This window comes from Emydura macquarii, unplaced genomic scaffold, assembly GCF_026122565.2.
Source record: "Emydura macquarii macquarii isolate MOO-44397 ecotype Brisbane River unplaced genomic scaffold, CSIRO-AGI_Emac_v2 contig_295, whole genome shotgun sequence".
NCBI classification, from domain to species: Eukaryota; Metazoa; Chordata; order Testudines; family Chelidae; genus Emydura; species Emydura macquarii.
The window spans coordinates 5641867-5654761 of NW_027130432.1; the positions used below are offsets into that span (position 1 = coordinate 5641867).

The window sequence follows — 12895 nt, forward strand, 5'->3', positions numbered from 1 at the left end:
AATTTGAGAGAAACCTGAAATTATGAATTTATTAAATGTACATTACACTAGCTAATAAGAGGTAATGACCTCTGAAAACTCGAACAAGAATGTATTCATCTTCTTGGCTAGTTGCCACTTGTATCACTGGCTTCATATAGGCAATTTATTAATGTTTTAGTGTCAAAAACAATAAAACCTCAACCTTATACAAGGAATCTGAAACTTGTAATAAGACTAGGTTTTTCAGATTAACAGTAACCCTGTTGTGCAATAATGCACCATCATGGATAAGAATTTAAACCTATAAAGTCATGGAATTCAGTCACACTTCCATAACAAATTTACTTTGTCACAAAATACTACATTTACACAAAATACTACAATACCACAAGGGAGGTAAATTAGATTGTTGTGCAAAATCATAACTTTCAGTTGCCTTAAATCTGTTTTAAAACATCTAGTGATCATATGGTGCAGAAAATATGCAATTTTGCCAAAATGGAAGAAAAAGTTAAAGTAAAGTAACCTTAGGAGAGGTAAAAGAACAGGTACCAATTTGTTTCAATCGCATCTTATACATTCTGCCTGTTCAAGCTATTACTGCAGTTTCAGTCATTGGACATGCTCAAGACTTGACTCCCTACTCTATTTAAAATGGGGATATGCCAGAAGGCCATCTTCCATGAGGGGTACTTGGATATGAAACTTGCATCCCTTTGATCTGGCAGAATCTCTAATTGTTAAACTGGGGCCTGGTATATACTTATGGAGAAATTCAGCAGCAGTCGACAGGAGTTACGCAAGCTACACAGAGTACTTCGTAACTTACGTCAACTTCCTAAATCCTCTTCTGTGTGCCGTCTCCACTATGCTGCGTCGACAAGAATGGTGTACCTGTTGATGCAGTGCTACGCCTTTTGAGGAAGTGGTTTAATTGAATCGACTTCCGGATTGATTGAGTGGCTCTTCACTGCTGCTCAATCGATCCGGATATATTGATCTGACAGCAGAGAATTTGCCTCTGTCAGTGAATACGCATCTTGGGCATGCAGCCCTAAAGATGAGGATTAAAAGTTCGAAACTCCTTCCTTTTGCAATTTCCGTGTAAGGTACTTATAACAGGTTGACAGGGTTTCCTAACACACTACTTTGTTAGCAGGAAGGGAGACAACCAAAAATGGCTAAGTGGTGCTAACACAATGCTGCGGTTATATCACTAACCGCCTGTTTCTGATAGAGAAAAGGAGCAAGGTGTTGATGTGGATAGATCTGTGAAAAGGAGCACTTAGTAGAACCAAACAGGAACAGAGGGTGGGGGGAGTTCTCTGGCCAATTTTTTACAAAAGATTTTCTCTCTTTATTTTGAGGGGTTTTTGCACCTTTTGCCTTAACTAAGATTTGGGAAGGATGGGTTTGTTTGAAGTGGACTGGGGAAATGGCAGCCATTTAAAGAACCCATCAGGTTCAGATGCCTTCCACCTGGGCTGCCTTGCTCTCTCTTTCAAAATTTTTAAATGTTGTAGAATGTTTTGAATAATTTCTCATCTTTAAGCATAGTTTGGAGAAGAAAGGACAGCTGCTGAAGGTTCAGATAGTGATTTAGAGATTAAAAATGTGTGTAAATATTCGTGGGACATGCTTACATTTAACTATTCTTGCTAAGTATGTGTTTAAATTAGTAAAGAAAATCACAACAAGGCACAGATTAAATTTGAAAGTGTTCATGAATATAATTTCTCTTCCAGTTTCCCCCAAAGAAAACCGTGTTCATTGTTCATTGAAAATTGTGTTCTTTTTATTTTTGCACAAAGGGCAAAACAGTTTGGTTTGCACAAACGGCAAAACAATTTGGAAAATGTCCTAAAGTGTGAAGGAGTAGTGTTCCAAAGCAGAATATCTTTAAACTTTCCAAACAGATTTGCATTTGTGCTAAATCAAACATAATACATTTCAGACAAAAGGGTAACATTTTTACAAACTTTATGTAAGTGTTCAAAAACAGGTTTAGAGCGGAAGGGTTCTCTTGAGCAGTGTTTTCCAACCAGCGTGCATTGGCACACTGGTGTTCCGTCAGGCCTGAGCTGGTGTGCCATGGAATTTTTTAAAAAACTACTTGAGTTCTGAGTTGTGGTGTAGTCTGAAAGCTTACAGGGGCCCTACCCAAATCCTTCAAAAGTGTATAGTAGTCTTTCTATCCTTAATAGGAACTGCGTCAGGTTCCATGATGAGACAATACCTAGTATGTAAAACTATTTAAAAAGAAATATCCACAATATGTTTTGATCTGACTCCAGTTGTTGGCTGCCATATTACGAAAAGGGAGCTGTTTGATATTGGCAACACCATCAGAATTGTCTATCTTGCTTTTAATCCTAACAAAAAGACAAGTCCAACCAATTAACCTGCATTAGAGTGGAACAGTGACCAATTTATCATTGCAAACATTTACAAATATTTCTGGCAACTTGGAAGTTTAAAAAAACCTGACTTTAAATAGTAAACAAAATACATGTACAGTTTGGAATGGATACAGGAGAAGCCTTTTATGACTCATTGTCCATCACTTTATGTTCTGTTGCTTACATTCTATTTTTGACATATGGTACACGAAGCATATTTGGTATGTCACTGCTCAGACTTCTTTGATACCTGCACATCTATTCAGAAGGAAATATTTTTAGCCTTTTATGATGTCCCTAGGAAGACCACAACACTTGTTGTGCAGTGGTCATAGCCAGGGAGTCAGTCACTGGAGGAGAACACTTTGGGGGAGCAAGGATATGGTTTAGCGGTGGTGGGTTTCAAGAGTTAGAATTTTTTCTTCCACCTGAACGTTAATTTTTGTTGTGTATGAGAAGAGAGAGACTGTTAAAAGACCAATGCATTTTTAAAGTATTCATTGTTCTTGAAGACTAAAGTTTCTGATTACCTAAGGAGTCAAACTATTACATCTAGCAATAATAGAACAGATTTTCATTCAAGCTTGTGTATTGGTTGTTGTGTTAAATGGAAATATGAATATGCTGTATTTCAGGGACTTTGTGAATATCTCAATTTTACCAATACATTTCTAACCAATTCTGTTGAAAAGCTTGATGAGTTACTTTATTTTTTCCTTTGGCATATACATACTCAAAGGGACAGATTTCCACAATTGCTTACACTCACAATTTTCATTTGTAAATGTAGAAATTGTGCATATTGTGTGTGTGCTTCTAAATTTTTACTTAGTTGATTTGCAGTTTATTGCATTTTTAAAATATAATAACATTAAAACGATATTGAAAAAATACATTACTAGATATTTCCTGGTTGCCATTGAGAGCGCAAAATCCATGAGCAGTATGTGACTAATCATTTTATTAATGCCTAATGATAATTGACAGGTTTATTAGGCTGAAAAATCACAACAAAAATGTTGAATAATTAAGATTTTCATTAAAATTATCATGTATTCATTCAGTTTAATTGGAAGAAATCTGTTATCTGAACTTCGGCCTACTAAAGTTGTTACCTGATGATCTGTGTGTCTTAAGCATCTTAGACTGTTTCATTTCTCCTTTCAGATTTTGCTTGATCTAGAATATACAGAATTGTTTCATGTAATATTACTTATTCTTCAACTGTATAAAGTATAACACATTAGAAAGGAAATAAATTAATAGTTGCATATTTGTTTTATTTGTGGGACACTTAGATACAAAATTAAACAGCCTATTCATGATTAGAATTTGATAGTCTTCTGTTTAAAAAAAGGGTCAAAATGAGTTTAATTGTTCACTTTTGTTTATCTCAATACAGAGTAATATCTGTAAATAGGTTGCATTAAAACATCAAATGTTACTTTATTTATGTTGTTTATATACCACCATGAGTGCATATGTCACATCAGACACAAACAAAAATAACAGGTCTCTGCCCCAAAGAACTTTACAGTCTAAATTAAATAACATATTTGAGAATGACAACTAAAATTGATAAACTAGTCTTTGGGGAGGAGGAAATAAAAATTAAATAAAAACAAAACTCCAGGAAAGTAGTTTAAAGTCATTGTTCTTATTCTGTCTTCCCTAGGATATTTTTACAGTTTAAGACATACATTTCTCCAGAAGCCACTAATGGATGTTGACATGCGTTGGATAAATTGGTGACCATTGGAAGTAATCTGTTGCTGTTCACTGCAGAGAGGCTAAATTGACTCCATTTGGAGTTCAGAGACGCAGCAGTGTGGACGTATCAAGATGACTGATCCTATGATGGATTTTTTTGATGATGCCAATCTTTTTAGTGAGACGTTGGAAGGTTTGTCAGATGATGCCTTTGTACAACCTGGACCTGTTTCACTTGTTGATGAATTGAACTTGGGTGCTGAATTTGAGCCTTTGCACATAGACTCATTGAACCATGTGCAAGATACTCAAACTCAACAAAAGATGAGTGAATTTGAGCAATTAAACCAGTATGATTCACTGAAACTTCAAGTAAATCAGTCTTTCAACAGCCCAGCTGACAGTGTCTTATCACCACACACTCAATTTAATTGCTCACCAATCCATCCACAAAATCAATCTAATGGGATGTTTCCTGATGTGGCTGATGGTAGTCCTATGTGGGGTCATCAAACTACCACAACTGTTCCAAATCAAAATGGGTCCCCTTTTCACCAAGGACATTCTCAGTCTATGCAGCAAAATAAAAGCTTTGTAGCACACCATGACTTTGCCTTATTTCAGGCCAATGAACAGCAACATCAGTGTGCCTCACTACAGTCACAGCAAAGCAGAAACAATGTTAATGCAGGGCAAGATGCTCTGAGTCAGCCAAAAAACTTTATGGAGGTTAATGTATCTGCTCCACGCCGAGTCAATGTTACCCATTCACCTCAAATTGCTAATCCATCAACTTCACAGCAGCCTCTCTCTGTTCAACAGTTTTCTCAAAATGCCAGTGCTTCAATACATTTTTGTGGGACTCAAGAAGGCAACTTTGATGGACAGTCCCCAACTATGACTGCTTGCTCTGTTAATAATACACAGCCGTTTTCTTCTCCATATTCTTACTCTAATAACCACATTTCTCCTACTAGCCTTCTACAATCTTCTACTGCTCTGTCTACTAGCCAACAAACGCATCCTTTATCTGATTATACTGGAAGTGATGCCTTTACATCTCAAACAGGGACCAAGCAAGAAACTACCGAGCACATCTTGAATCCTAACACACCTTTGAATTCAAATAGTTTCCAAATGTTGCATTCATCACATCCTCAGGGTAACTTCAGTAGTTCAAAACTCTCTTCTGTGAACATTAATTTTCCAGCCTCTACTGGTTCTGCTTCTCAGATAAGTCATTTCAGTGATCCTATAGAAAGCAATGGTTTTTCATCTTTGGATGAGAACTTACTTCATCAAGTTGAGTCTCAAGCTGAACCATTTACAGGACTTGATCCCGAAGACCTCCTTCAGGAAGACCTTCTACCCCAATTTGATGATTCAGCATTTGTTCAGGACACTTCAAGCCACATATTAGAGCATGACATAGAACACCATATTACCCCACAGCAAGTAAAGCAGTCATCTGATATTGCTCGGACACCGACCCAAAGTCAGATGCATCCCTGGCATTCTTCATTTTCTAATCGCCATCTACAAGACAGAAATCGTATAACATTGCAAGGGCAGGTATGTAGTCCTTTTTTGGGAGGGTGTGGCTTAACTGTTCCATTGAACTTAATCATGCTGGTAAGTATTCATTCTTTGGCCACAGGTAACTCTAAAATCTCTGATCTTTTGTTGGTCATTTGTTACTAAAGAATAAGTAACTCTTCTATCCTTGAAAAAGAAACTATAGTCCATCCCTCCTAAAAAAAAGTCAAGCCCCAAATATAAATATTGGTTGTTATACTGAAGACCTTACAATTCATACTCCTATCTAAATGGATAAATAATATCTGTAATTTAGCTCTCTTAGGTACTAAAATGCTTAATACAGAATTAGTTTTAGAAATATCACTACAGTATTTGCCTGGAACAAATAATCTTATGTCTAAGGTGTGGGATCTACATCTTATTTTTGCTGCAGTAAGAATTTCACTATGTGTAATAGGTTCAAATATATATTTTTAAGAACAGTTATATGTTGTTTGTTCTTAATAAAAAAGATTAAAGTATAACTTTCAGATTCTGAGGGGCTATTATTCTCATAGCGCAGTGCAGGTTTTTAGTTACTTTAGTATCTGCCGTGTAACCAGAGTTGCACATCTTCCCCACTGGGTAACTTTGACTATGTTGATTCAGTAAAAAGACAAGGATCTGTCATGAAAGCTGTAACCTTATCTTTAACTTTTAATGTGTTCAAACTTGTTTTCTAAATTACTGCTTTCAGATGCTTGCAACTTTCAATTCTTTTTGACTAAAATTTTCTGTTCTGGTTCTCAGCTTGTTGAATTTTAGGGGAATGGAAAAAATGCTGCTTTATTAAAAGCCTGAAGAACTAAGGGAAAAAACTCTTTATTTTACCTAACACTTAAATATCAGAAATGCTAAATCCTGCCTTGTTGCCTCTTGTTGCTGACTGTCTCTGTGAAGGACCCAGAGAAGTGGATTAGATTTCTTCACCCATAATTGAATGGGTGGCTGTGTTGAGTCTTTATTAAAGTGAACTTCATTTTCACCTGTTTGTCAGGTTTGCGCTTATATTAAATAGGTGTTTGATTAAAATTACTGAGTAAAAACCACTTCCATCTTTGATTTTAATCAGCTTCTTTATTCTTGTGATTTCATACATTTACTAGTTCTCCAGTTATCCCTTCCAGGGAAACAAACACAAGAAGACCTGAGTTCATGTAAATCAGTATAACACTGTCCTGTTGACCCAACTTTTTAGAAAATTCCACTCAGTAGCTTGCAGCACCAAAGGTATGCACTCAAATGTACTGAACTCAGTGGTATGAACTTGAAAGCTTACGTGAGCCATTTAAACTCAGATTTGTATGGTCAGAAGGGAGGATTGATGATGATCTAGTCTTACCTCCTACATAACACAGGCTTACACCTCACCCAGTAACTTCTTCATCAAGCCCACAAGTTCTGTTTGAGCTATAGGATGCCTTTTAGAAAGATATTCAATCTTAGTGATGGTAAAAACACCACATCACCATGTAAGTTGTTCCAAAGGTTAATTTGCCATTACTATTTTTTTTAATAAGTGCCTTATTTCCAGTTTGAATTTGTCTAGGACTAGGTTCAGCTTACAACCATTTACTCTCTTTATTCCTTTCTGTGTTCTGTCAGAAATCTCTTCCTATTATAGATAAATATCCATAGACCATGATCCTTTGAACCTTCTCTTGGATATACTACAGATTGAGCTTTAATCTGTCTGTATAAGGCATGTTTTCCAGACCTTGAGTCATTCTTATAGCTCTCTTCTGAACTCTTTCCAATTTTTCAACATCTTTTTTTGAACTTTTAATATCCTTTTTGTCCAGAACTGGACATTCCAGTAATGGTTTAATTAATGCCATATAAACAGATAAAACCACTTACTTAATCCTACTTGATTATTTCCCTGTTCATACAGCCAAGAATCACATTTGCCCTTTTAGCTACAACATTGCACTGGGAGCTTATGTTCAGTTGGTTATCTACCATGATTCCTTACCCCTCTCCCCAAGTCCTTTTAAGAATCACTGCTTTTCCAAGATAGTCCTCCATATTATAAGACTGATCTACATTCTTTGGTTTTTAAATGTATAACCATTCTTTTAGCTGTATTAAAAGGTACGATCAAATGAGCCCACCTTATCAAGCAGTTCAGGTCAGTTACACAGACTAAATTTACCACTTTGCCAAGATTGGTGTCTTCTGCAGATTTTACCATAATATTTTATATTCTAGATATTGACTAGTATAAGGCTCAGAACAGATCCCTGCAAGACTCCAGTAGAAACACCAGCTTTGGATGATGATTCCCCATTTACAGTTACTTTTCGCAAGTCTTTAACCAATTTTTAATCCATTGAATATGCATTGCATTGATTTTGGGCATAAAGCTAATGTTGTTGGAATGTTGTGTGGGACTAAGTTAGTATTAATACAATTACCTTGATCAGCCAAACTTGTGACCTCCTTTATTTAAAAAAAAAAAAAAGTTTGAGACTCGCTTTCTGTAAAACCATATGGATTAGCATTCAGAATACTACCATCCTTTAATTCTTTGCTAATTGCATTAGAATATAAGAATGGTCATACTGGGATCAGACCCAATGGTCCATCTAGCTAGTGTCCTGTCTTCCAACAGTGGCCAATGCCAGGTGCTTTATAGAGAATGAACAGAGCAGGCAATCATCAAGTGATCCATCCTTTTCATCCACTCCCAGCTTGTGGGAGTCAAAGGCTAGGGACTCCCAGAGCATGTGATTGCATCCCTGACAATCTTGGCTGTTAGCCATTGTTGGATCTATCCTCTATGAAGTTATCTAATCCTTTTTTGAACCCCATTGTAGTTTTGGCTTTCCCAGAATCCCCTGGCAATGAGTCCCACAAGTTGATTGTGTGTGTGTGTGAAGGAGTGCATGTTGGGTGAATGCTGCCTATTAATTTCATTAAATGGAAATGAACACTGGTTCTTGTGTTATGTGTAGATGTGAATAACACTTCTTTATTCACTTTCTCCACATACTTTTTAATTTTATAGACCTATATCATATCCCCCTTCTTTTCCAACCTGAGAAGTCCTAGTCTTTTTAATCTCTCCTCATATGAAAGCTGTTCCATACCCTTAATAATTTTTGTTGCCCTTCTCTCTACCTTTTTCAATTCTAATGTATCTTTTTTGAGATGGGGCGACCAGAAGTGCACACATTATTCAAGGTGTGGGCATATCATGGGTAGATATAGTGGTATTATATTTTCTATATTATCTATCCCTTTCCTAATTGTTAGCTTTTTGACTGCTGTTGCACCTGGAGCAGATGTTTTCAGAGAACTAGCCACAATAACTCTGAAGCTCTTTTTTGAGTAGTAATAGCTAATTTGGATTGCATAATTTTGTATGTATAATGGGGGATTGTTTTTTTCCAATGTGCATTATTTTGCATTTATCAACAATGAATTTCATCTGCCATTTTGTTTCCAGTCATCCAGTTTAGTGAGAGCCCTTTGTAACTCTTAGTTAAGTCCAAAGCAGACTGCTATCTTGAGTAATTTTGTATCGTCTGCAAATTTTGCCATTTCACTGTTTACCCCTTTTTCCAGATCATTTATGAATGTGGCACTGGTGCCAGTGCAGATCCCTGGGGGACACTACTATTTACCTCTCTCCAGCCACTTTTTACCTCTGTCCGTGTCAGCCTTAGGCATCTATGTCTGAAAAATTGGATTAATGTTATTAGCCGCAAGCAATCTTTTTTTCTCAGGCTTCTGGCTCCCCAGGCCATCACCTCTCTTGGATAGAGTCACATGTCTGTCTTCCTCCTGACCAGGGTATTTTCAGGTTGCACAGCTCCCTGATTATACTGTGAATTCACCAGAAAAGTCAGTCTGTCTAAGAATGCCTGCTTTGCTTCTCCCCTCAGAGATGGTACACAGTGTAATTGCCAGTAGTTGGTTACCACACAGCACTTTTTATGCAAGCCTATTTATTCTTAAGGTAAAAACATTATTTAAAAAAATATTAAAAACAATAAAAGAGCCTACATGGATGCTAATACGTATACCAGAGATCACCCCTGCTGTCTTCAACATGGGTTCTGGCAGATGTCAGTCCTTCCAACTTTCCCTAAAAATTTGGGCCCTCTGTGAACCAGAAGTCCTGCCCGTTTACTGGATCAGAACCAAAAGCCCTGAGCCTGTTTAAACCCAGGCTATTTATCTAAAAGTCCTCTCTGAATTCTGCAGCGACCAACATTCTGATTGGGTCTTGGAACTGTCCTGCTGTAACAGGTGATCAGCAGACACCTCACAGGGCAAAGGTCTCCCTCTTAGGGCAAAGCTTCAAAGACTGAACCCGTTGGGGTTGGCAGTCCCCTCCTCCCTTTACTTCCTAGGAATTCCACTTCACACACATTGTCCCAAAAGATCATTTGTCCGCTATATTATTCAACCTAGTGTTTTGAAGTTCACATCTCCCAGAGATTGCATTAATCCTTGTTCCTCCTAATGAAGTTCCATACAATCCCACAGTAGTATGCAAATATTTGCATTTTCAATACATCTATAAGGTTTAACTTAATTCCATGGGGTTTGCCCAGAATAGTGCAGGATACTATCATATCTGTCATGAGGAAACTGACATTGCTACTGATCATGGCATAGTGTTCTGTTGATAAATAGAGGAATTGAGTTGCCAGGGCTAGGTCTCAGGTTCTGATCCAGGGCTGCAAAACAACGAAACTTTATTTATTTATTTATTTATTTACTTATTTTATTTTTTAATTTAAAAAAGGAAACACTTTCCAGAGTTGTGATGCCATCTAGTAAGGCTGCTATGTAAACAAGACAAGCAATAAAAATGGTCATGCTAATTTTAAGTGGAAATTTAATTTAGAGGATTTGGCAGGAGAAAAATAAGTGAGAAATCTATTCTCTAATTGTCAAACTTTATGTTCCCAAATTGAAGCATTCAATGTCACATATATGCCTACATAAATGTTGTACATTTAGCCATATGTCCTCTAACACTTACAAATTATTTTGCCATTTTTGATCCATCTTACTGATACACTGTTGTTTTTAATAGACTCTTTAATTTGAGATAACAAATCAAACAGTGTCTATAAGGAAAGTGAGGAATTGTTTTCTATGTAAGTGAAAAAATGTTTTACAAAATTTTTTCTCTTTACTTACCATTTCCATTTGTGATATCACATTAAAAATGAAAGTATTCGTGGTGCAGCACAGTTCATCTTTGTTTTAGTTGCTTAATGTTTGCTACACTCTCTGCTTATGTTTGTACCCAAATTAGTTCTGCATTTCTGTTACTGCAACATTCTTTAAAAATCCCTGGCTGTTTGTAAATGTTACTATAGATCTGGTACACAGTGTATGTGCATATTTCTAGGCTTCATAGTGGTTTGATCAGCTAGATGATGAAATACAGGGTTTTTTAAAGATGTTGATGTGCATTTTTATAACATTGTAGTTTTAAGGTCATGGGAGACAGCCCACAGTGGTGGGTTTTGTTGCTTCCGTCAGTTCTGTCTTAGCAAAAAGCCTCTATAACCTGGAGATGCATGGAATGGCAGCCAATGGTGAAATATGATCCTAGTTATTACTCTGTGTACTGTACTGCAAAGGAAACGGAGCTCTGAGTTCCCTGCCAGGAGACTGAGTAACAGAAACCAGAGTTGTTAACAGTAGCTTTCAGGCTATTGGCCTCCAGCGTGCATACTTAAGGTGAAGGGTGAATGGGAAGTGGATTCCAGGAAAAGTGGGGGTGGAGTAGCGAGAAATTCATGGATTAGTCCAGTATATGAGGAGCATGTGGGATCGAAGACAGACTGAACAGTAGGTCTAACAAAGTTCTTCCTGGTGCTAAGATGTATTACTGTTTTATGTTTTAGAATTTTTTTAAGAATACTCCAGTCTTTGAAGGAGACATCAGTTACAGTGTTTTGAAACTGACATAATTAGAGTGAAGGTTTTGAGGCCTACCAAACATTTAGCTCTTTTTAATTATAAGGAAAAATGAACTTTGTCACTTTATACCTTGTCAACCTTGCCTGGAACCTTAGAATGAAGCTAACAAAACCAAATGTTATGAAAATATTTTTACATAATCTACAGTGTGTGGTACAAACATAAGATGCATAATACGATTCTGGTTTCTGTTTATCTAACAGGACAGGCTTTTATTTTCTTTAGAAATAAACTGGTTATCATTGAAAAAGAACCACAAGAGAAGTATTGTGACTGGAAAAAAGCTAACCATTTAGAGGTCTTGTAAAATAAATATTTAAAACGTTTCCTTACTGAATAATTAGTGAAATTTATAAAAATACTTTTTCTGTTGTCAAACATTATAATTCACTATATTAAAACTACTAAAAATATTGTAGTTGAAATTCCCACTGTTTCATTCTTTATTTTATTGTTTTGTAGAATGTACAGTCCAAGAGAAGCTTGTTTTATGAGGTTTCACTTGCAAAATAATGTTGTTAAGAAACACTTGATATCCTGGTCTCAGAAGGCTGTTTCCCTTTGGAATTGGGGTAAGGGGGCTGTCTGTTTGTCTGCCCTCCTTATATATTATTTAAATGAGGTATGATGGAATTCCCATATGTTTTTTCAGACACTTTTTTTTTTCCATGGTGGTGAATTTGCTAACTGAATATGGAGAAAATTACCAGTTGACTTGATCATTTTCACCAGTTGTAATAGCTTTTGAAAGGTGCGTGAAAAAATACCATGTCACAGACTGATATTTTTACAAAGCATTTTTTTAACTGTAGCTATTAGAGGAAGCCTGTAATTTAGAAAAAAAAACAAAATTAGGAAGGTATAAGTTTGGATTCAGCTTTTAAAATTGATTTTTAAATTAGGGAAAAAACTTAATGTGTTTTATCATTTGAAAATGCTCATTATTTCAAATGAAGTTTGTTCACAGCAGTGTTGGTTGTGCAGCTTTTCTTTCAATACAAATTAGTTTTTAAAACATGCCAGGGTCACTAGAACTTAGTCCTGTGTAGTAAAAAGCTGGTATAATATGGAATGTTTTGTGTCCTTGATACATTTTCTGTGGGTGCTGTAATTTGATCACGGCAAGAGCAATGTAATATTATCTTTAACCATAAATTTTATAGTCTTCAATTGTTTGTCCTTTATTATAGATCAATGGAATATGAAGAAAATATAAAATGATATTGATTGAAGGTTGTGGCAGCTTTGTGTGCAGTGCTTTAACTGAGTTTGTG

General features: G+C 36.2%; 1 protein-coding gene across 9 annotated transcripts in view; it reads left to right on the top strand.

Moving 5' to 3' along the window:
• Positions 1-12895, top strand: part of CHD9 (chromodomain helicase DNA binding protein 9) — a 185573-nt gene that overhangs the window by 17352 nt on the left and 155326 nt on the right. For 8 of the 9 annotated variants that reach the window (XM_067550971.1, XM_067551008.1, XM_067551017.1 and 5 more), the window contains one exon: positions 4057-5663. The exons of the other annotated variant lie outside the window; for it this stretch is intronic. In XM_067550971.1, the coding sequence (XP_067407072.1) occupies positions 4224-5663 (1440 nt within the window). In that variant the 5' untranslated portion in view covers positions 4057-4223. The remainder of the gene's footprint in view (positions 1-4056; positions 5664-12895) is intronic. 9 annotated transcript variants of the gene reach the window in all.